Source organism: Zophobas morio, unplaced genomic scaffold (genome assembly GCF_036711695.1).
Source record: "Zophobas morio isolate AGI-343-1 ecotype UQ-CSIRO unplaced genomic scaffold, CSIRO_AGI_Zmor_V1 ptg000031l, whole genome shotgun sequence".
In the NCBI taxonomy this organism is placed as follows: Eukaryota; Metazoa; Arthropoda; class Insecta; order Coleoptera; family Tenebrionidae; genus Zophobas; species Zophobas morio.
Window position 1 is genome coordinate 6,657,353 of NW_026972136.1, and position 25,191 is coordinate 6,682,543.

The window sequence follows — 25,191 nt, forward strand, 5'->3', positions numbered from 1 at the left end:
CGTTTGTTGTTTTAGTAAAATTTTGAAAGGAAAATTTAACCCCTATCCAAACATTCATTCCTCCACTGATAAATAATGGTTTCACGAAAAAATGTGAAACCTAGTAACTGAAAACTGCCGAGGTGTAACTACTGTTGCTATTAATTTATTGCTAGCAACAAATAAACAATGACAATAATTAATGAACTGACAATTAAAACTTCAAAATCATAATTTAATCAACCATAAAATGAAACAAAACGTAACGTATGCAACTAGAGCAAGTTTTCAAAATGTCCACCACCATTTCGTATACACGCTTCCGCACGTCTAATCAATGATTGTTGTCTTGTTCATGTAGAGTTCTCCACACCACAAAAGGTGAAACTCCCACTCGGTAAGACAATCGTCTAATGCTTATACCTGGATCGTTTTCAACGACATTCAAAATTTCTTCTTCGGCATCAAGTGTCCGTTCTGTCCTTTCACGACCACGATCACTAAAACGAGGTTGAAATTTCCCATTTTCTCGTAGACGCTGAACAACGTTAGCAAATGTTTTATGATTTGGCAATCTTCGTTCGGGAAATGCTTCTTGGTATAAACGTCGAGCTTCCAAGGAGTTTCTTAAGGCTTGTCCATACATCAGAACCATGTCAGTCATTTCAGAATTAGAAAAATTCATTTTGTTCTTCCAAAAAATTGCAAAAACGTCAAACAATGTTGGGCTAATGAATGTATTGTCATGTTAACAAGCAACAATTTTACCTACTTTAAATTACTATAGTGATCAAATTTACCTTTAACATTTTTGGAATCAGTAGCGCACACGCAAATTTTAACAGATTTTCAATCAATTTTATCTCGAAAACTAAAGGATTTTTATTAGATCAATATTTGATGCATAAATTCTCTACATCATGACCAATTACCTTAAAAAAAGTTTCCATCTATATATATATCATATATATCCTGTATAGTAAAGACGCAATTTTTTAATCAAGCAAACAAATGTTTTAATTTTGTCAGCATAGATAATTTGTCATTGCGACAGATTCACAGATCATTGCGACATTATTTAAAAAGAATAATGTATATGCAAATCCAAAAAACATGAATGGAATAATAAATCACAAGAAGAGACTCATCATATTTTATACAATTTAGATAGGATTTATTCAGCAAAATTTTGAGGTGACGTTATCAATTTTTTAGAGGGGATAAGTAAATATATTGTGATTAAAACGGTCCTGGTTTAATAACAAAAAAATATTGTTCGTCTATGAAACAAGCTCGTCTTAGACAAAGTATTCGTAAAAAAAATATGTCGTAAAAAAATTTACGTATGCTGGTCCCGACTGCGATTATGGTTTAAATATTTTTAAAAAAATCCTGTTATGGATGTAGAAACATTTGTAACAGCCAAAGAGGTTTTTTTGAGAAAATTATCTTTGAATTTAGACCAAATTGAAATAGACACTGGGCAACAGGCACATTTGGGCAAAAGAAAGAGAAATTAGGGTCACGGCTTCAAATTTTGGACGTGTTTACAAACTTAGACCGACTACAGCAATAGCTAAAACTGTAGAATCTCTGTTGTACATTTAGAGGTAATAGTTATACATACTATGGACAGCAAAGTGAGGAAAAAGCTGTCAAGTGTTGGTTGCCAGTCCAGACCGGGTTCTAGAGGATAGGAGTGCATTAGTCGAAATTAAATGCCCTTCAAAATCGCAAGATTTGTCTCCCGAAGAAATGGTTAGAAAAAAAATAATCAAATTTTCTACATTGACAGACAGAGAATTGAAACTAAAAAAAAATCATAATTACTACTTTCAAATCCAGGGACAAATGCTTGTTACGGGTATTTCACAAGTTTATTTTGTTGTATGGACACCCAAAGGAATAAATATAGAAAAAATTTATAAAGACGAAGAAATATTTGTAAAAAGATGGCAGATAAACTTGGCAGATTTTACTTTGGCGCATTATTGCCCGAAATAATTGATTCAAGAAGAAAGAGGAACCTGCCTTTGCGAGAGATTTTTTAAAAATAAATAAAATTTGTTTCTATTTTTTATGTACTTTAATAATTTATTAGGAGTACATTTTTCATCACCAAGACTTGCATATTTTTATTATAAATATATTTTGAAAATGATCTCTCGGCAAATGAAAACATATACGAGCACTTTTTTCGAGTAAACAATGAAGGGAGAAGTTACTGGGCGTAGGGCTTTTTTAAAACACCTCCTTTCTGGGATAACTAGTAGATACACTTAGCTACTTATACGTGTTAAACAAAAGCTGTATTTTATATATTTTTTATTATTATTATAAATATGTTTATTAGTTTTATTAATTAACAAAGCAAAATATATATTAACAACAACAATATTACAATGAATTTTTAGTAATCATGTGTATTGAATTCAGGATCCTGAGTGGAGTAAAAATATTATAGTTCCCCAGTTTTAATTCGGTTTTATGATAGTACCTCATTGCGTAAAAGTTAATTTCCTTAACAATAGATTACTACGGCCGGTCCTGGCGGCTTGTTATAAAACTGAGTTCCTTGCCATAAATTAAAAAAATCAGCCCAGAACTCTAATAACAATCAGCTTATGGTAGAGGAGGCGATAAGGGTTTTACCTGGAAAGTCGCTTCCGTAAATTTTAGTGGCGCTCCTATCGGCAAAGTACTGAACTAACTGCTCAAATTCTGTCGAATTGATACCCATTTTTTTCAGTAATTGTTAGTTTTTGTTAAAAACTCTGCTAACCAATAGATCATTAATTTTTCTCTGATATTCCTGTTAAAATTATTCGACGTATTTTGCATTAATTTGTGGTATATTTTGATTTTAATAAACACATTATTATTTAAACAAATTGTACCACTAACAAATATTTAATGACTCTGCGCCCTGTAAAAAGTGATGTTTTATCAATGTGCGAATTTTCAAGCGATTCTATGATACTTATGACTCAAAAAACTTGAAAAGAAAACATACGATGGTGCTTTTTTTACGATATTTCTCAGCGATATTTTTTTAATTGATTGAACTGGTCTCTGCGCTCTAGAATATGAAAAAAGCTGCAGTTTGATGTATGATTATATTAATATCATTTTTTCATACAAAAAATCAAAAAAATGTTATACCTCGTCTAGCGAGTCCCCTTAAGGCAAAATAAGTACAATTTCTTAGAAAGATATTTAAACTCCTTATAGGATCAAAGGCTGCCTGGCAGGCCGGAATCACCAGAGTGCAACTTTAAATTTTCAGATTTTTGTTGAAACTCATTTTATTTTAATCTCGTTTCACGATTTCTGAGAATATATCACGATAAATTATTCCACCGAGGGTTGTAAAAATATTAATTTTATTGCCCAAGATTTACATTTAAACATAATCGGCACATTCTAGGGCAAAACGGACCTGCCAAGCCTCGCGTTAGGTCCAACAATGAAAAAGTGAAGAAATGACACATGTGGCAACAGGAAAAGATGCTACATTTGTCTGAAACATAAAGGTATAAAACAGTAACAAATATGCGATTTATGCGAGAGAAATGTATGTATTGAACATTCGATTAGTCGATTACAGAACTAATTTGTGCCAATTGAAAAAATTAATCATTATCTAACACGCAATTATTATTTTCTAAAAATAATAACATACCTTAAACAAATATTTTTACTATTAAAATTACTCGTTGTGATAACCCAAACTTCCCGCCTTAAAAATTTGACCTTGAAACAGTTTGAAAGGCCCGCGAAAAATTCAAAAATTCAAAGTTTGGCCTTGGCTGTGATCGTCTAACAAATGAGAACCTACGTTGTGTGTTTTTTTTTTGTGGTTTTGAAAAATGGCGGGAAGAAGTTCTTTCATACAAGTGCATACACTGTCGAGAGCGCAAGAAATAATAGACAAAATTAGGAGCCTTCCTAAGGAGGAAAAAGAAACGAAGAACGACAGACGCTCGATTTGCCCTTCTGGCGAGTCCGCAGGGCCAAGGTGTCATCGGTCTTCATTCCCCAAAACCCCCTGGGGTTTTATTCACCGACATATTACATGTCAAACACCTTAAGATATGTGAAAGAAAAACACTCGCGAATTGACAGACATACACATATGAAAACCGAACAAACACAAGACCTACACATATGTAAATTGGATGGCAGAACCCGAATCATTATGAGAGTGTGGCGATCGAACAAAACATAGAACAAAATATAGCAATTTCATTTATGAGCACAGCAAAATACCCAGAGGGGGCGTTGTAGCGCAAGTAGAGGTTGGGACTCCTGATCGTCACTGTTCTCCCCCACGACGGTGATTCTATCTACACCAACGCCTGCTCACACGCATCTCTCCATTACGAACGTGCCCTGCGAAACGAGGCGGTTACGATCGCAGATCCGTAGTGGGGTCTCGACTATTGGGCCAAGTCGACAGCGTTAAAGACCCGCGATCGCCCCCTGAAGCTATACAAACCCGCGGATTTGTGCAGGTGCCGCGATTGATCCCGTCAGTTTGAGAAGGAGTCGCGCGCCCCACGTACACTACGAGTTATGTGTTATTTACTTCAATTTCATTTAAATGTTCAATCTCTAGGACTCTAATATTAAATGACAACCGAACAAGTGTTAAAGTTTCAACAAAGAGCAATACACAACATTTAAATTCGCCACACACTCTTACGGAAATTCAACAACAAATAATTCTTAATTGAGATTAAATTTGGACATCAGATAATTTACATGATAGAAATATTCATCAACAAAATATTTACATGAGCAAAACTTAGCAAAGATTTATAAAATAAAGATCTGGTGTGAAATAAGCTTGTGCAAATTAAATATCATGTTAGGTCAAAACTGCAGAGCATGGAAATTTACGTTCAATTCAAATTATATTGCAAAGAAAATTACTGTAGCTAAAATTGTGAGACAAAGACAAATTGCATGAGGTGAAAGATTGTAAAGTTAACAGATTTACACGTGATTAATATTAATTAGTGTCCAGTCAAGTTATTGGTTAAAATTCAAACGTGAAATTATTTAGCTGCATTGTGGGCCATTATTACACATACATTTCCCCAAACAAAACACATAAATAAACATGGCAGACAATCTGCAGTTGCAAAATGGCGTTGGACGAATTCGTCATTCCAAATAATAGGCGTCGAAAATATGCGATGCAAAAATGCGATGAATCCTGTGGCGTTGTATAAACGATGTGCTAAATAAAAGGAATAGAAGGCACGTCCCCCCATGACCCACAATGTTGTTATTTTGTTCAATAGATTCAGTTAAAACATGTGCTCGTTTAAAAGAAACAAAATGGACGCTTCAAAATGGCCGCTGCCTGAACAAAGAACGGTGAAAATAACAACTCGTTTGCCGCCATCCAAAATACAGATTTCACAAATATAGCTAAATAAAGCATGGCCCGAACTAGAAATCACTTCCTGTAAAGCCCTACTGCGATGGATTTTAAATGAAAGATAAAAAAACGAGATTAGTGGAAAAACAAGCGCACGCGTCGAAGTGTCACGAGGTCAGAAGCATCGTCGGGGCAGAGATAACAGAGATGTGACAGCTTTTGAATGCTCCATAAGAAATGCATGGGAGCGAAGTGAACACAGAATTTGACGTAAAGGACGGTTGGGGGCACAACATTTGTGGTGGTAAACCTGATATCCTAACATGTATGTTAAATGTTACTAAATATATTACTAGTAAAAGTGACATAACGAACGAAAACACGAACTCTGAGATAACCTCAATTAAATATGATGCGATGGTTTCAAATTATAAAAGAAAAGTCATGTTAACTGCATATGTATGTATGTATTTATTACAGTTACATACATTTTAACAAACAATATACTATTGGTAAGTACAGGAATAGTTCTATAAAAATAACATCGATAAGTAAACCGATGATTTTCTGCAGTTATAATTAATTATTAATCGATGGAACTGGCAAATGCTCTATAAATGGGACAAAATGATTCATTTCCTCTGTTTTTTAGGCTGCTTCTGTAGTTCCCTATTATGGAATTTCAATGTATAAAATATACGTAATCGCACAAATAATGACAAAAGGTAATCAAGGGGGAGATTACTACATGGATGCTATTAAGGCCAGCTGATTTTTAAGTTGTCTAGGAACTTGAAGCAAAAGTGTATTATGTTCAAATGAACTACTGAAGGCATTTTCTAATTGTTCAATGTAATATGCAAACTGTTCATACGGAACATTAAGATTGCCATAAGATAAAGTTTCAGAATAGTGGGCTTGGAAACGACAATAATGTAGTCTCTAGAATTTCTGCCACATGCATTTGTATATTCACAGCATATCTGAGAAGAGTGTTTTAAGCATGCATCCACTGAGTATCCACATATTTATCGTAAGATATTTTGTTCAGCTAAATCAAACTCTTTGTACTCTATCCTATGTATTTTTAGGGCATTATGAGGTGGTTGGGAATTATTAATTATGGTGGTCTCACTTAAATTGGAGATATCTTCATTAGCAGATAAGAATTGTGGTGTGATCAGATGATTAAAACAGGACTTGCGTTCGTGGTGTATTTATTTTTTATGTTGTCGGTTCAGTATATAAGGGAAAAGTGTTAGAGTCTGTGATTTTGAAAATGAAAAAACAGGTCGGTAGAGAGCGGTGAAACGGTTGTGTCGAAAGGGTTCTTAGAAGGTACTCGAAATCTTCGAAGGATAAGAATTATTGGGAAGGGCGAACAAAAGATAGGTTTTACGACATGCAGGTGGACGAAGTGAGTGAAAGTTTCAGGGTGATAGTGGTTGGAAGTCAATAAATACAGACTATATACAAATATTACATGTTGCACAATTTTGTGGGATTTGTTAGCCCCCACAAAATGTTGCTAAATCAAAAGCACAATTACCAGTTGGGTTGTGCTGCATATATTTTATACAGAACAATAGCTTGTATTTGCTTATATTTTAATAAAGTGTGATGCAAATAACTATTAATAATATGAGGATAAAAATAGTTTTATTAACACCCGCACAGAACTAAAAGTGACTAAAGTCATCTTCGCAATGAAAAGGTAACATTCAATATTGTAACTGTATTTGTACCCCTTAAAGTGTCGTCCTTGAATTTCAACGTTAGGTTGTAATAACAATCGTCGAATGGGCTAGAGGGTACTTTTATTATTATCTTCGCTATAAAATTGTACAGTTTGTGTTGTGTATGCACATTTTAGAGTTTTAAAGGATAAGAAAAGTTAATACAAGCATCTTGAGTAATTTAATGTTTTTTTTTATCCATTTACTATTAATCAGGATGTAAACATTACAAAAGCACCAACAAATGTTAGATGTAATATTTACAATCATTTTTCGAATAAACTTAATGATTGTAATTTTTTTAATCTTGTCTTTTTCCATTTATGAGGAACCTAGTATTTTTGGAAGAAAGATTAACCACTTTTGGTATATTCTTACGATTGGAAATATCCCTGGTAATCAAATAGCCGCGCTACGAAAGTTTCACTTCAATTTAAATAGCGCGCCCGAAAGTGACGGTTTGGGGCACAGTACGTAAGGACTATTGTCGCTTAATTTTGCGAGCTGTCATATCTCTATTATCTCTGGTCGGGGCTTGAATCTCGCCGCGAAACAGGTGTTCAAAACATACCTCTCCAAAGATGCGAAGATTTCGACACGGCTTACCGCCAACAGGAACACAAAAACCTCGTCGTAAGAACGGTGAGAAATCAGGAACACCCAATGGCTCAACGGTGGCTGCTAGGTTTTCCAATGGAACTGGATCAACACTGGAAAAACAAAACACAACAGCAAAAGGCACAGAATAATTCACAATTAAAAATACAACCTGTTGCTCGAAGCGCTCGAAAGGAAATCGACTGTTCTCTCGAAGCGATGAAAAGGAAGTGCCCGATTTTACACGAGACAAAACCACCCGCTTTGCGCACGTCTGTTTCCTTGGGGTGGTTGGTTGCCAACCTCTCCTTCTTCTCACTAACCGTTTCTTGTGCGCGCGGAATTCATTTGAAATTTAAAAATTCGAATTGGATCCTTACATCGTATTTAATAACACAAATACAACCAGCGGGCCTATCGGACCCGGGTTGCTCAGGTACACAGATAAAATGCATTGCCCCGACAAGCCTAAAAAGGCCGCGAATAGTGAATTGTGGTTTATGGTTTTTAAAATACCATGTCACCATGGCTTAGATTTATTACCCCTCAGGATTATATTTAAAGATGTATAAGTACTGAAGGCTACAATGTAGGAAATGATGGTATTTAAAATATGAAAATGTCCGTGACAGAACACTATTAGTGGACCTCTTACCTCTATTTTTGTTTATGCGACCAAAATCACCAACATGAAGTATCAAAAATTACTACTAGTATAACTCAACTAATAACAACTGAAAAAAAAAGTGAAATAAAAAATGTATCGGTATCTGCGCCATTAATTTTGTATCAAGATACAGATATTTTGTGCTTAAATTCGATTTTATCTAGATACCCAAAAATGTATCTAGATACTTTATTTAGATAGAAGTATGTAGATACTGCCCAACACTGTTCTCAACTTAAAAAACGAGAAATTAAAAATAGTACTAATTTTACATCTCTCTGAATTTTCCTTCGTGTTGCCATGGGCGACGGTAACCACAGCAACCACTTCTAGGCCACCGTGTATATTCAAGCGACAATTAAACCCTCAAAGCCCTTTTCCCAACACTAAAAATTTTCCAGCTCTGGTATGTAGATCAAACAAGTTCTCATGCGACGAGTTGTAGTGAAACAAGTTTTTTATTGGCATCGACCATTTAAATTTGGCGTTTGAGAACTCCAATGTCAATAAGGGTGGTTTTGCAAAATCACCCAGTATGTCACATCTAATTAATCTATGACATAACCTCACTTTTTTGTAATCAACATAACCTAAAAGTGTAACCGGGTTTATGCAATTTTGCGACAGTGTTGTTAATTGTTAACAAACATGAAGTAAGAAAAACAACATTGGTGTCCATTTACCCAAACAAGTATTTTAGGTTGAACGTCGGGGGCTTAATTGTGTATTTTCCGTACGACTACATCTACCCTGAACAATATGCATATATGTGCGAGCTTAAAAAAGCCCTGGACGCTAAAGTACAACTTCAAACACAACATAACAAAACCCCCTTATTTTATCTGAATTATAGGGCCACTGTTTGTTGGAAATGCCTTCAGGGACAGGTAAAACAACGACCCTTTTATCCCTGGTGGTTGCGTACATGTTGGAGAACCCCCACGATGTCCGCAAGCTAATTTACTGCTCTCGAACGGTCCCCGAAATCGAAAAAGTAATGGAAGAGTTAAAAAAGTTGCTCCTTTATTATGAAAAACAAGACGGCGAGTACCCCCATCTTGTAGGCTTGGTTTTATCCTCCCGTAAAAATTTATGCATTCACCCGGAAGTACGTGACTATTTTTCGTTGTATTTGTGTTATTTCGTGCGTTTTACAGGTAAGTACGGAACGAGAAGGTAAAATAGTGGACGGAAAGTGCCACTCACTCACCGCCAGTTATATTCGAGAAAGACACAACTATGACGATACAACCCCCATTTGTCAGTACTATGAAGGGTTCTCTTTAGATGGTAAAGAAAGCACCATGCCTTATGGTGTGTACAGCATAGATGATTTAAAACAATATGGCAGAGATAGGAACTGGTGTCCATATTTTTTGTCCAGATTTGTGGTATCAAACCACTATTTTTCAATCACTTTGTTTAAAAAAACGTCTTGTAGATAAACCACGCCAATATCGTAGTTTACAGTTACCATTATTTGCTAGACCCTAAAATCGCTGAAGTTGTGTCCAAAGAACTGACTAAAGAATCTGTCGTTATTTTTGACGAGGCCCACAATATTGATAACGTGTGTATTGACTCAATGAGTGTTAAAGTGAATAAGAGGATCATCGATCGCGCCACTGAAAATATAAATTTGTTGGAACGCACTGTAGCTGAGTAAATTTGAATTTTTATTTGGTTTAGTACTGTGGTAATTTTTGCTCTTTAAGGATGAGGGAAGATGATCATAAGAAGCTTCAGGATGAGTATCAAAGGCTAGTGGAGGGGTTACGGGATGCTAGTGTGGCGCGCGAGACTGACGTCATTTTGTCTAACCCCGTATTGCCTGACGCTATACTGACTGGTAAATATTTTACACTTATGAGAGTCTACAGGATGTTGACAATAAATCGGAATTCAATTTTTTTTTCAGAGGCCGTCCCTGGCAACATTCGTAACGCCGAACACTTCATCAGCTTCCTCAAGCGCTTCATCGAGTACCTTAAAACCCGTCTCCGGGTGCAACACGTCGTCCAAGAGAGCCCCGCCGGGTTTCTCAAGGACATTCAAACGAAAGTCTGCATTGAAAGAAAGCCGTTACGGTTCTGTGCAGAGCGTTTAGCGTCTCTTCTTAGGACGCTGGAGATTTCAGATCTTACGGACTTCAGTCCCGTGATTCTCATTACTCATTTAGCTACTTTGGTAGCTACTTACACTAAAGGTTTCACGATTATTGTTGAACCTTTTGACGATAAAACCCCCACCGTGTCCAACCCTATACTGCATGTCAGTTGTTTGGACTCTTCCATTGCCATAAAGCCGGTTTTTGATCGCTTTCAGACCGTGGTTATCACGTCTGGGACGTTGTCTCCTATGGATATGTATCCCAAGATTTTGAATTTTCATCCGGTGATTATGTCGTCTTTTACGATGACGTTGGCAAGGCCGTGTTTGTTGCCAATGGTAAAATATTGTCATTCTTAGTTTAGTGCTTTAATTATGATTAAAAAATGTGTTGTAGATTGTGTCTAAAGGTAATGATCAAGTGGCAATTTCGTCGAAATACGAAACTAGAGAAGACAATGCTGTGATACGAAATTACGGACAGTTGTTGGTGGAAGTCGCGGCGAATGTACCAGATGGCATTGTTTGTTTTTTCACTTCTTATTTATATCTAGAATCCGTTGTAGCGAGTTGGTACGACCAAGGGGTTATTGATAGTTTACAAAGATACAAACTTCTCTTCATTGAAACCCAGGATTCGGCGGAAACTAGTTTCGCCTTGATGTACTACATAAAGGTAGAAATAATCTTATTTATTGCTATTTAATGAATCGTTTGTAAAAAGTTGACAAATTTGTTTAAATATGAAGCAAAATAAGTTTTCAAAACTCAAAATTTTCTTAACGAAGTAAAGCAAAAGTTGATCTTTTTATCAGATGCCGAGGTTTTGACTGATTAAAGGCGACAATTTTGTCAATTTTGAAAATTTACAAAAAATGCAAAAACTGGCTCGTTTTTTGAAATTCCCTGTGATGCCGACTTGCGTGCAAAATGGATGAAAGCTGTTCAGAATTTTTGAACCGGTTCAATCGTTGTTTGTTTTCACCGCCATTTGAATTTTATCTCCCACATCACAATGTAATTAAATTTTTTGGCAACTTAGTTCTTCGAGCTTTTTTAACCCTCTGTGTATCAATTTTTCGGTTTTTCAGTTGTTTGATTTCTTGACTTCATTTTGATTTTTCCATTTCTCGCATTTCAAGTTCTCAATTTTCGATTTTTCGTGGTTTTTGATTGTTTGATTCCTCAATTTCTCGATTGCCAGTTTCTCAATTTCTCCATTTTTTGCTCTTGCATTTTTCGTTTTCTCCATTTTTCGCATTGATTTTTCAATTCTCAATTTTTCCTTTTTTCGATTATTCATATTTTCGATTTTTCTAATTGTCAGTTTTTCAATTTTTCAACTTCTCGATTTTCCAATTTATCAATTATTCTCAATTTCTCAATTTTTTTTCTCCATATTTTCTGCATTTTTCGAATTCCCAATTTTTCATTTTTTCGATTTTTTGATTGTATGACTTGGATTTTTTGACACTTCGATTTTCGATATTCACTTTTTCAAGTCTTCAAATTTTGATTTTTGGTTTTTTCGATTGTTAGGTTCCTCAATTTTTTGATTTCTCAATTTCATGATTTCCCGAGGTCTCGATTCGATTTCACAATTTTTCCATTTTTTTTCTGCGATTTTCAACTTCTCAATTTCCAATTCTTTGATTTCTCAATTTTTTATTTTTTCGATTGTTCGAATTTTCGATTTTTGGATTTTTAGATTCTTCGATTTTGGTCCTCAATTTTCGATTTCTCGTTTTTTTTCTTAGGTTCCTCAATTTTTTCATTTGCCAATTTCTCAGTTTCTTCAGTATGATTCTGAATTTATCCATTTCCCGAGTTCTGGATTTCACAATTTCTCCATTTTTTCTGCGTTTTTCGACTTCTCTATTTTTAATTCTTCGAGTTTTCAACTTTGTGAATTTTCATTTTGATTTTTCGAATTCTCAGTTTTTCATTTTTTTGATTATTCGAATTTTCGATTTTTCTAATTGTCAATTTTTCGCTTTTTTGATTGTATGATTTTTCGGTTTTTGGATTTTTAGATTCTTCGGTTTTGGTCCTCAATTTTCTTTTTTTTGTTTTTTCGATTATTAGATTCCACAATTTCGATTTTTGAATTTTTTGATTCTTCGATTTTGATCCTCACTTTTCGATTTTTCGTTTTTTCAGTTTGTCTATTTTTTTTATTGCCAATTTTTCCGATTTCTCGATTTCTTCACTTTTTTTTTCTGCATTTTTCGACTGCTCGATTTTCAGTTCCTCGATTTTTCAATTTTTCGAATTTTCATTTTGATTTTTCAAATTCCCAATTTTTGTTTTTTTTTATTGTATGATTTTTCGTTTTTTTTTTATTGTATGATTTTTCAATTGTTGGATTTCTCAATTTTTTGATTTCCCAATTTCTCGATTTTCCAATTTCTCAGTTTCTCAATTTTTTGAGTTCTCAATTTCTCCATTTTTTTCTGCGTTTTTCAACTCCTAGATTTTCAGTTTTTCGATTTCTATTTGTTGAATTTTTATTTTGATTTTTCGAATTCTCAATTTTTCATTTTTTTGATTGTTCGAATTTTCGATTTTTCTAATTGTCAATTTTTCGCTTTTTTGATTGTATGATTTTTCGGTTTTTGAATTTTTAGATTCTTCGATTTTGGTCCTCAATTTTCGATTTTTTGTTTTTCTCGATGATTAGATTCCACAATTTCGATTGTTGGATTTTTTGATTCTTCGATTTTGATCCTCACTTTTCGATTTTTCGTTTTTTCAGTTTGTCTATTTTTTGATTCCCAATTTTTCTGATTTCTCGATTTCTTCACTTTTTTCTGCATTTTTTGGCTTCTCGATTTTCAATTCCTCGATTTTCCAATTTTTCGAAATTCATTTTGATTTTTCAAATTCCCAATTTTTCGTTTTTTTGTTTGCGAGATTTTTCGATTTTTGTTTTTTTCGATTGTTGGATTTCTCAATTTTTTGATTTTCCAATTTCTCGATTTTCCAATTTTTCAGTTTCTCAATTTTTTGAGTTCTCGATTTCTCCAATTTTTTCTGCGTTTTTCAACTTCTAGATTTTCAGTTTTTCGATTTCTATTTTTTTAATTTTCATTTTGATTTTTCGAATTCTCAATTTTTAATGTATGATTTTTCAGTTTTGGGATTTTCGATATTCGATTTTTCAAGTCCCCAATGTTCGATTTTTCGTTTTCTTCGATTATTATATTCCCCAATTTTTCGATTTCTCAATTTCTCGATTTTTCGAGTTCTCTATTTCTCACTTTTTTTCTGCATTTTTCGAATTCTCGACTTTCAATTCCTCGGTTTTTCAACTTTTCAAAATTTATTTTGATTTTTCGAATTCTCAATTTATTTTTTCGATGGTTCGATTTTTCCGCTTCTCAATTTTTCATTTTTTTGATTGTATGATTTTTCGATTTTCGGTATTCGATATTTCAAGCCCTCAATTTTTGATTTTTAGTTTTTTTGATTGTTGGATTTCCCAATTGCTCGATTTTCCAATTTCTCAGTTTCTTTATTTTTTGATTCTCAATTTCTCGATTTTCCCGAGTTCTCGAATTCTTAATTTCTCCCTTTTTTCTGAATTTGTCCACTCTCGATTTTCAATTCTTCGGTCTCTCATTTAATTTTCATTGTAATTTTTCGAAATCTGTTTTTAATTTTTTTTTAATGTATGATTTTTCAGTTTTTGAATTTTCGATATTCGAGTTTTCAAGTTCCCAATGTTCGATTTTTCGTTTTTTTCGATTGTTAAATTCCTCAATTTTTCGATTTCCTAATTTCTCAGTTTCTCTATTTTTTTGTTCTCAATTTCTGGATTTTCCTAGTTCACGATTTCTCAATTTTTCCATTTTTTCGATTTTTCATTTCATCGGTTGTTCGAAATTTAGACCTGTGCTTAAATTTTTCGATTTTTCCAATTCTCAGTTTTTCGTTTCTTTGATTCCATGATTTTTCGATTTTCGGTATTCGATTTTTCAAGTTCTCAATTACGATTTTAAGTTTTTTTAATTGCTGGATTCCTCAATTTTTTGATTTCCCGATTTCTCAATTTCTTCTTTTTTTTACGCTTTTGGAGTACTCGATTTTCAATTCTTCGATTTTTCAATTTTTTTAATTTTCATTTTGATTTTTCGAATTCTCAATTTATTTTTTCGATGGTTCGATTTTTCCGCTTCTCAATTTTTCATTTTTTTGATTGTATGATTTTTCGATTTTCGGTATTCGATATTTCAAGCCCTCAATTTTTGATTTTTAGTTTTTTTGATTGTTGGATTTCCCAATTGCTCGATTTTCCAATTTCTTAGTTTCTTTATTTTTTGATTCTCAATTTCTCGATTTTCCCGAGTTCCCGAATTCTTAATTTCTCCCTTTTTTCTGAATTTGTCCACTCTCGATTTTCAATTCTTCGGTCTCTCATTTAATTTTCATTGTAATTTTTCGAAATCTGTTTTTAATTTTTTTTTAATGTATGATTTTTCAGTTTTTGAATTTTCGATATTCGATTTTTCAAGTTCCCAATGTTCGATTTTTCGTTTTTTTCGATTGTTAAATTCCTCAATTTTTCGATTTCCTAATTTCTCAGTTTCTCTATTTTTTTGTTCTCAATTTCTGGATTTTCCTAGTTCACGATTTCTCAATTTTTCCATTTTTTCGATTTTTCATTTCATCGGTTGTTCGAAATTTAGACCTGTGTTTAAATTTTTCGATTTTTCCAATTCTCAGTTTTTCGTTTCTTTGATTCCATGATTTTTCGATTTTCGGTATTCGATTTTTCAAGTTCTCAATTACGATTTTAAGTTTTTTTAATTGCTGGATTCCTCAATTTTTTGATTTCCCGATTTCCCGATTTTTCGATTTCTCAATTTCTTCTTTTTTTTACGCTTTTGGAGTACTCGATTTTCAATTCTTCGATTTTTCAATTTTTTTAATTTTCATTTTGATTTTTCGAATTCCCAATTTTTCATTTTTTCAATTTTTCGAATTTTCAGTTTTTCCATTTCCAAATTTTTCGATCTTTTAATGTATGATTTTTCAGTTTTTGAATTTTCGATATTCGATTTTTCAAGTCCTCAATTTTCGATTTTTTATTTTCTTCGATTGTTGGATTCCTCAATTTTTTGATTTTCCAATTTCTCGATTGTCCAATTTCTCAGTTTCTTAATTTTTTAATTTTCAATTTGTCGATTTTCCAAGTTCTCGAATTCCCAGTATCTCCATTTTTTTGCGTCTTTCGACTTCTCGATTTTCGATTTCTCAATTTTTTAAATTTTCATTTCGATTATTCGTATTCTGAATTTTTCATTTTTCGATTGTCGCATTTCCGATTTTTCCAATCCTCAATTTTTTTTGAAGTATGATTTTCCAGTTTTTAGATTTTCGTTATTCGATTTTTCAAGTCCTCAATTTTCGATTGTTAGATTCCTCAATTGCTCGATTCTCATTTTCTGGATTTCCCAATTTCTCAGTTTCTCAATTTTTCTGATTCAAAATTTCCCGAGGTTTCGATTTCTCCACTTTTTTCTGCATTTTTCGGCTGCCCGATTTTCAATTCCTCGACTTCTCAATTTTTCGATTTTTTGATTGCACGATTTCGATTCTTGGATTTTCGATATTCGATTTTTCAAGTCCTCAGTTTTTTATTTTTGGTTTTTTCGATTGTTAGATTCCTCAATTTTTTGATTTCTCAATTTCTCGATTTCCCAGTTTCTCAATTTCTTCATTTTTTGATTCTCAATTTCTCGATTTCTAAATTTCCCCATTTATCGATTTCTCGATTTTCAATTTTTCGACTTTTTAATTTTTTGAATTTTCGTTTTGATTTTTCGAATTTTCATTTTTTCCAATTCTCATATTTTCGCTTTTTTGATGTATGATTTTTCAGTTTTTGGATTTTCGACATTCGATTTTTCAAGTCGTCAGTTTTCGATTTTTCGTTTTTTTCGAATGTTGGATTTCTCATTTCTTCGATTCTTCGGTTTTAGTCCTCAATTTTGATTTGTCGTTTTTTTTTTGGATTGTTAGATTCCTCAATTGCTCGATTTTCAGTTTCTCGATTTCCCAATTTCTCAGTTTCTCAATTTCTTGGTTTTCCGAGTTCTCGATTTCTCCACTTTTTTCTGCAATTTTCGATTTCTCTCGAATTCCCAATTTTTCAATTTTTCGATTTTTTGATTGTATGATTTTTGGATTTATCGATTCTTGGATTTTCGATATTAAATTTTTCAAGTCCTCAATTTTCGATATTAAATTTTTCAAGTCCTCAATTTTCGATTTTTGTTTTTTTCGATTGTTAGATTTCTCAATTTTTTGATTTCTTGATTTTCAGTTTCTTCGTTTTTTGATTCTCAGTTTCTCGATTTTCCGAGTTCTCAATTTCTGAGTTTTTTCAGCGTTTTTCGACTTCTCGATTTTCAATTCTTCGATTTCTCAATTTTTTTAATTTCAATTTTGACTTTTCCAATTCTCACCTTTTCTTTTTTTGATTTTTCAGTTCTTGGATTTTCGATGTTCGATTTTTCAAGTCCGCAGTTTTCGATTTTTCCTTTTTTTTCGAATGTTGAATTCCTCATTTCTTCGATTCTTCGGTTTCGGTCCTCAATTTTCGATTTTTCGTATTTTGGGACTGGAAGATTCTTCAATTGCTCGATTCTCAGTTGCTCAATTTTTTATTCCCAATTTCTCGATTTCTCCACTTTTTTGCTGCATTTTTTGACTTCTCAATTTTCAATTTTTCGAATTTTCATTTTGATTTTTCGAATTCCAAATTTTTCGATTTTTTGATTGTATGATTTTTGGATTTATCGATTCTTGGATTTTCGATATTACCTTTTTTCAAATCATCAATTTTCGATTTTTATTTTTTTCGAATTTTAGATTCTTCAATTATCTGATTTCTCAATTTCTCCATTTTTCGAATTCTCAATTTTTCATTTTTTCGGTTGTTCAAATTTTACATATTTATGTTCCGATTTTTCGATTTTTGATATTTCAATTTTTTGACTGTCGTCTGTCGATTTTTATTAGACAGATAATCTCCGAAACTACTGGCCCGATTGTTGTCAAATTTTGTATTTTGTATGTATATTAGCAATAGTATGGTCATATAAGTAGATGGTAAAACGCTAACCAAAATTTGTCCAATTGTGTGTTCGAAACTCATTCTCGTTGTTTATTGTCCACCTATATTTTATAATAATAAAATTATTACTATTACAACAACTCCTCACCCAAAATAATATTCGGACTGTTTTGGTCCATTGTAAATTAATTAATCAGTGCTCTCGTCTGTTTTAAGGGGAGAAAATCATACAAATTTCATTTTCTTGCATGCGACGGCTGACGCTTGAAATCGGAACATGCTTATAGTCGAATTCTTTCGAAACATAAACATTCGAAGTTAAGCATGTAATTACATTAGAGTACATTTTTCCAGTTGGTTATCGGGTTTAAATATTTGGATTTAATAAATCTTGCGCAACACTCAATACACGTTTGAACAGATGCCTTATTTCAGGCGTGCGAGTCCGGCCGAGGCGCCGTCCTACTCTCAGTCGCCAGGGGCAAAGTCTCGGAAGGAGTGGACTTCGACCACCACTTAGGCCGCGCAGTCCTCATGTTCGGCATCCCCTACGTCTACACACAATCCCGAATACTCAAAGCGCGTTTGGACTACCTCCGCGACCAGTTCCAAATCAAAGAAAACGACTTTCTGACCTTCGACGCCATGCGCCACGCCGCACAGTGCGTCGGACGCGCAATCAGAGGGAAAACCGACTACGGTATCATGATTTTCGCCGACAAGAGGTTTTCTAGGTCGGATAAGAGGTCCAAGCTGCCCAAGTGGATCCAGGAGCATTTAAAAGACTCTTTAACGAATTTGTCGACGGAGGAGGCCGTTCAGGTATGAAATGCAGTCGTATTTTTTAGAGTGAGGTCGTCAAATTCGGGATTGTAGATAGCCAAGCGGTGGCTGAGACAGATGGCGCAACCGTTCACCAGAGAGGACCAACTGGGGGTGTCGTTGTTGACGTTGGAGCAGCTGCAGAGTCTCGAAGCGAGCAAAATTCAAGAGCAGGCGCAGCAGAATTAGGGTGGTATTTTTAATAATAAAGAGATAGTTTTGCAGTGGTATTTTTTTATTCATACCAAAAATTATTTACTTAATAGTTCTTTTAAAATCCGGTCGCATTTGGCCATATTTGCTCTTTGTTTGCTTTTAGTGGCCACCAATCCTAGTAAGGCTTTGAAAACTTTGGTTTTGCCGGATTTGTACTGTGTCACGATTTTCTCATTTTCTTCTATCACGTTTTGACACAGCTTTATTAACTCATTTTCGTCGGTAATTTGCATCCAATTATTCTCCTTGATTATCTGTAATGACACACAACATTTTTTTTTAGTTTAGTTTACTTTAGTAATCACTGACATTACCTGTAGTGGATTTTTGTGATTACCGTGAATAATTTCATCCAAGACTAATTTTGCAATGTTCCTACTGATTTGACCCGTTTGTACAAGTTCTACAATTTCTCCAAAATACTCAGAATCAAAAGTTCTAAAATAAAACACACACTAATAGTACAAATACAATTTTATACCATTCAAACTAACACTTGTGAGGGCTCCAAATCCATTTTATGTAACACATTTGTATATTCATTAATCAACAAGTTGGCAAGCAATTTCCCCTGCAGTTTCCTACTTCTACAAGCCCCTTCAAACAACTCCAAAAACGACTTTTCATTAACTAAAATAATTGACTGTTCCAAATTTAAACCAAAATCATCCCTTAATCTGGATCTCGTTTCTTCAGGCAATTCGGGCAAAGACTTTCTCAAGTCGTCCACATTAACACACCCATGTTCAACCGGACCCATCGCCAGGTGCAAAGGGGGCAAATTCGGCTCTGGCATATACCTATAATCCTACCAGATAACCCCCATCAAACCTACCCCTTTTCAAAAACCCCCACAAACCTGCTGCCTCTCCTTATCCCTCATAGCAACCGTAGTTTTATTCACGGCATCCCACGCCCTCGTTTCATTTTCAATTTCGCCCCCAGATTCCTTAATTTTAATTTGCCTATCAATTTCGTACCGAATAGCCCCTGCTACGCCCCTCACCGAGCCTATGTTTTTAGTTTCGGTGCGCACCCCCAAAGGGTCACCCTTTTTGTGAACAGAGACATTCGCGTCAACCCTCAGGGCGCCCTCTACACACAAAAAATATGTACTTGTGGTTGTACAAAGATGGATTAGTACCTTCCATTTTACAGGAACAGGTTCCTATTCTTTGTAAAATGGTTATTAATTCTTTCAATAGAGCGGCCGCTTCTTCTCCGTCTTTTAAGTCTGGTTCAAACACTAGTTCCATGAGCGGAACCCCGGCACGATTTAAGTCGACCAAACTTCGGTCAACGTCGTGCAGGGTTTTCCCGCTGTCTTGCTCCAGCTGGAGTTGTTTGATGCGCACTTGAGTCCTGTAGGGGGTTTTGTGAAAACCGGGGGTGAAAACTTGGAATTCGAGTTTACCGTCGTTGGCTAGAGGGTGTCTTTGTTGCGTGATTTGATAGCCAGACTAGAGTTAAATCAAAAATATTGTGGTTATGTGATTGCGAAAATGGCGCAGTCGCTAGGATAATTTTTTTTTTACAAATTAAAAAATTAACGATTTTTCCAACAATCAGGTAGTACTTACAGGAATATCTGCATAAAAATAGTGCTTCCGGTCAAACGTTGACACCGGGTTTACCCGACAGTTGAGGGCCAAAGCTGTCAAAACGCCATACTCCACACACTTTTCGTTAAGCACAGGGAGCGTTCCGGGAATGGAGCAGTCAAAAAAAGACACGTTTGTGTTGACTGGTGATGAAAAGTTCGTAGGGGCCCCTGAAAAAAGCTTGCTAACGGTGTTGATTTGGGCGTGCACTTCCAAACCCACAACGCTGGTCCATTTGTTGCTGTGGATAAAAAGTACACACAGAATGAGCCCCCTTATATAAAAAAAAAAACATACTCAGATTTATTAGTAATTGAGCGTCGCAGCTCCAAAGAGGGATAATAATCCTTAGAAACGTGTCGACACAAGTTTTTAAGCATTTTGTGTTTCTTTAGTCGTTCATGTCGTAAAATAAAGGAAATTTTAAATGTATGGTGGACATAACCTCAAAACGTCAGGCGCAGTGCAGCCAACCCGATGATTTAGTAACTACACAATTTGTATCACTTTCATTACATAATACAAAATGTGTTGGGTATAAAAAACAGTGAAATGGTGTCGTGGAGTTTCAGAATTGCGAACGATTTTTGTTTGGCGGGTCGTATTTATTTAAACGCTGGGGAAATCGTGCTCGCGTTGGTACTCCTGCCTGCCACCAACCCAAGCGCAGTTGGCTTCTGATCACGTGACCCCATATGTCAAATGTAACCGTGCGGGGCGAGTGACGGCTGAAAATCTCGATTCACCCCGGACATAATTGTAATATAAAATTTAAGTGACCAAATTGTCGTGAGAATGGAGATCCGTAAACTGATCGACCTGCTGAGGGCCACCATCGACCCGAACCAGCGGCAGCAGGCCGAGGCGCAGCTGGAGCAGGTTGGGTGAACATGTGCTCCGGAGTCGGCGGCTTTTTCACGGCTTTTTCTCTGCAGATCCACAAGATCATCGGGTTCGCGCCGTCGCTGCTCCAGGTGGTCATGATGGGCGACTGCGACATGCCGGTGCGGCAGGCGGGGGCCATCTACCTGAAGAACCTGATCTCGCAGAGCTGGCAGGACCGCGAGGTCGAGGGGGGCCAGCAGCTGCCCTTCGCCATCCACGAGCAGGACAGGGCCCTGATCAGGGACAGCATCGTGGACGCGGTGGTGCACGCTCCGGACCTCATTCGGACCCAGCTGTGCACCTGCGTCAACAACATGGTCAAGCACGACTTCCCGGGGCGGTGGACGCAGATCGTGGACAAGGTTAGTTCGGCGGGGTGGAAGCGTGGAGTTTAAGCCCGGTGATTCATGAGGCCTGATTACTTATTGTTTGAATTAACTGGCTATGATAACAAATAATGGAGAAGGTATTCGAGGAGTGGGCGCGAGATGCGAGGGGTTTGTGGAATTTAAATATTTGCAGTAAATTAGTGGAATGGTTTATTGGAGGAATTGATTTTCAACCCAGATTAAATTCTTGAACAGTTTTCTTATCATATCCTGGTTGATATAAATGTGAATGAAAGGTGAAAGGTTATCTTTTTGCTAATTTTAATTTCGAAAAAAAGATGCGCCTCTCACTCAGGTGCTGGAGAATAATTGATATAATATTACAAACCACACTTTAAATGAATGATAACGTTTCACACTAATTACTCATCCCTTTCAGAAACTGATGACGTGATTTCAAATATTTATTAAAGTTCATTGTTAATGTTAAATCGCACATTGTAATGTACATTCATCAAAAAACTGATGACGTCACCGCAAATCTTATTAAATACATCTTGATTGGCCTTGGGATTCATACGGTATTCTAGGTCAGAGCGGAGGGATTTCAATGCAAATAATTTTGCTGCAGATTTTTTGTCCAGTGTTAGTCATTGCTTCCTTATAAAGTTTTGTACCAAGGCTATGCCGTTAAACTTTGCTTACCTTGACTGTGAACTCTTCAATTTATGACATTGTTACGAAATAGAAAATTTTCTTGGCGAGCGGGTGATTCACTTTTTCTAATTACGTGTAACAAATTTGTTATAATTTTTTTATTATATAAAAAAAAAATGTACATTCAATGTAATTAATTATTCATTCGTGTGTTCTTCAAAATATGTTTTGAATTCTCCGCTTATTATAGTATTTAGTTTTTTCTAATCCCTGTCTGTCCTTCAACACGAGCGTACTTACAATAACGTAAAAGGAGAGAGTAAATTATGTAAGTTGCTTTATTTTTAGTACGTTACCAATCACTTTCAACTATGGATTTTTTCTAGCAAAAACGTAAATAATAGGAAATTGTTTGTTGTTTGTAAAAATGATGAGTCATAGGATTTTGGTTACGTTGTAAGCAAGTCACCGTTGCAAGTGTATGCACTGGAGCATTTAAAAATTGCAACATTTTAATAAATGCGACTTAAAATAAATTAATTTTAATGTGAAATTTCAGTTTTTCGTTGAAATTAAATTTTTCTGTTCGCTTGGTGTGGTTTAAGTCGTAATCGTGGAGTTTGATTGATGGTCGTAGCTGCTTTGATGTCGTGCAACTGATGGCACAGATTCTTCCTCATGGTCTTCTTTGACGCCAGATTTGAATGATCGCCCCACATTTGTATAAAATGTTACGAACTTCGTTCCACTGTATCGATTTTGGTATGGTGTATTTTGCGTCATTTGTTGACATGCCATACTTGACAGTGATACTTTGGACAAGGTTTAAGTGGGATTTTATCCTGAAGGATCGTGGGTTTTGTTTGGTTACGGTTCGTCTCACGATGATATGTGCCTGGGTGATAAAGTTTCCAGACGTGTGATTTAGTTATATTTTGTTCGTGGTTCTGATTACTTTTTGAGTGGTTCCCCGTTTGTCTGTTGTCTGTCGTCTATCAATTTTTATTAGACACATTATCTCCGAAACTACTGGACTGATCGTTGTCAAATTTTGTATGTGTATTAGGAATATCATGAAGATGGTTAAATGCTAACCAGAATTTGGCTAATCGTCCCTGCCCCCAATAGGATGACGTCATTGCCAGAATTTACAATAATAATTTCTTTTTAATTCCATAAAATAAGATACTCCTGTACTTGTGGTGTATGAATCCGTGTTGATTTTCACCGTGGACACCTAGATTCTTGAAAAAAAAAAAAGTATAACATTTTTATTTTAACTTGGTGTATCATAAAAAAAATAAAATTCGCAAAATCAAATCTTCTCATTTTTGATATCCAAATTTTTCGATCTTCCTTTTGCTTCGATTTTACAGTTCTTTGATATCATAATTTTCGTGTTTTCATTTTCTTAATTTTCTTTTTCTCGAATTTACATCACAATTTTTCGTATTTCCTTTCCTTTATTTTTTAACGTTTTTTCGATTTTATAATTTCGTTTATTCAATTTTTCAAATGTTCAAAAGTTGATTTTTCAGTTCCTATATTTTCCAATATTTAAAATTTTCAGTTTGGCAGTTTTTGGATTTCCAATTATCCGATTTTTAGATTTCTTTAATTCAATATCTCGATGTTAAAATACATATTTTACTTTTTCGATTTTTAAGTTTCTCAATTTTTAATGTTCCAATTTTTCAATATTCGTTTCTTCAATTTTTCATGTTCTTAATTACCAATTTATGGATTTTTTGAAGTTATCATTTTATACGTTTTTATTTTTTCATTTTTGATTTTTCAGTTTTCCGATTTTGCAGTTTTTCCATTTTTTATTCGAAAAATAGGAACATTGAGAAATAACTAAAAAATCGGAAAAATTGAAAAATCGAAAATTGCAAAAAATGGAGGAACTGAAGAAACGAAAAATTTAAACATTGGAAAATAAAACTCGAGGAACTTAAAAATCGAAAAAAAAAACAAATTGAAAAAGTTGAAAAATTGAAAAATTTAAAGAACGAAAACTTGTAAATATGAAAATTTGAAAACGAAGAATTGCGAATCAAAAAACTGAAGAAATGGCAATTTGAAGAATCGAAAACTTCAAATATATAAAAATAGAAAATTCGAAAAATTGTAAAATTGAAAACTGGAATACTTGAAATCGAAAAACTGAAAGAGACAAATTATTCAAACGAAAAATTAAAAATCGAAAAATGAAAAATTTGCAAAATCGAAAAATTTAAAACTGAAAACTCGAAAAATTATAAAACAAAAAAATTGAAAAATTAGGCATCGGAAACCCGAAAACTTTAACAGTAGAAAAATTAAGATATTTAAAGTTGTGTATATTATCGAAACTCGAAGATATGAAGACACGAAAAATTTAATAATCAAAAAATTGAAAAATCGATTAATTACAAAAAATCGAGAAACTTAAAAATCGAAAAATTTAAAGAACGAAAACTTGAAAAATCATTAAGCTGAAGAAATAAGAAATTGTAAAGTGAAAAATTGTAAATATGAAAACTCGAAAATTTGGAAACGAAGAATTGCGAATCAAAAAACTGAAGAAATGACAAAGTGAAAAATCGAAAACTTCAAAAATAGAAAAATAAAAAATTTGAAAAATTAAAAATCGAGAGACCGAAGAATTAAAGAAATGAAAGACTTCAAATATATAAAAATTAACAATTAGAAAAATTGTAAAATTGAAAACTCGTAAAATTATAAAACAGAAAAAAAATGAAAAATTCAGCATGGAGAAATCGAAAAATTGAACAGAGTAGAAAGTGGAAAACTGAAAAATCGAAAAAGGGAAAAATTGAACATACGAAAAATTGAAAATCTGAAAAGTTGTAAGATCGAAAAATTGAAGAAATGAAATTGAAAAAATTTTAAATTCAAAAAACAAAGAAACTATAAAATCGGAACATTGAAAAATCGAAAAATTGTAGAAATAAAGAAAATAAAAAGCCGAAACGAAAATTTTCAAATTGAAAATTTGAAGAAATAAAAAATTGAAAACTCGAATGATTAAAAATCCAATAATTGAAAAATGGAAAAATTTAAAAATTGTAAAATTGGAAAAGTGACAATTTCAAAAATTATTATTAATATTACAAGGAA

General features: G+C 34.0%; 3 protein-coding genes and 1 long non-coding RNA gene across 5 annotated transcripts in view; 3 read left to right on the forward strand and 1 right to left on the reverse strand.

The window, feature by feature from the left end:
- Positions 1-5,550: 5,550 nt before the first annotated feature.
- On the forward strand, positions 5,551-7,022 carry LOC135139409 (uncharacterized). Of its 2 annotated transcripts, XR_010282152.1 has the most exons (4): positions 5,551-5,672; positions 5,725-5,880; positions 6,021-6,401; positions 6,460-7,022. It is a non-coding gene; the product is annotated as an uncharacterized LOC135139409 (long non-coding RNA). The 2 variants fall into 2 exon arrangements; XR_010282151.1 differs by having other exon boundaries at positions 5,552-5,880.
- A 1,668-nt stretch (positions 7,023-8,690) lies between these two features.
- On the forward strand, positions 8,691-18,604 carry Xpd (Xeroderma pigmentosum D). The gene is made up of 10 exons (XM_064069465.1): positions 8,691-9,021; positions 9,069-9,168; positions 9,222-9,476; positions 9,526-9,759; positions 9,810-10,030; positions 10,084-10,217; positions 10,287-10,816; positions 10,875-11,153; positions 17,994-18,380; positions 18,435-18,604. Exons 1-10 carry the CDS (start codon positions 9,017-9,019, stop codon positions 18,567-18,569), a joined length of 2,280 nt encoding a protein of 759 aa, XP_063925535.1. The 5' UTR covers positions 8,691-9,016; the 3' UTR covers positions 18,570-18,604.
- On the reverse strand, positions 18,598-20,772 carry LOC135139284 (glutamyl-tRNA(Gln) amidotransferase subunit B, mitochondrial). Its single transcript, XM_064069466.1, has 7 exons — positions 20,495-20,772; positions 20,177-20,438; positions 19,741-20,056; positions 19,456-19,691; positions 19,091-19,404; positions 18,911-19,034; positions 18,598-18,850 (listed from the first exon to the last, which is right to left on the reverse strand). Exons 1-7 carry the CDS (start codon positions 20,575-20,577, stop codon positions 18,632-18,634), a joined length of 1,554 nt encoding a protein of 517 aa, XP_063925536.1. The 5' UTR covers positions 20,578-20,772; the 3' UTR covers positions 18,598-18,631.
- A 100-nt stretch (positions 20,773-20,872) lies between these two features.
- The window catches only part of LOC135139540 (importin-7), a 32,327-nt gene continuing 28,008 nt past the window's right edge, over positions 20,873-25,191 (forward strand). The window contains exons 1-2 of the mRNA XM_064069813.1: positions 20,873-21,076; positions 21,133-21,444. Coding sequence (XP_063925883.1) covers positions 20,993-21,076; positions 21,133-21,444 — 396 coding nt within the window. The 5' untranslated portion in view covers positions 20,873-20,992. The remainder of the gene's footprint in view (positions 21,077-21,132; positions 21,445-25,191) is intronic.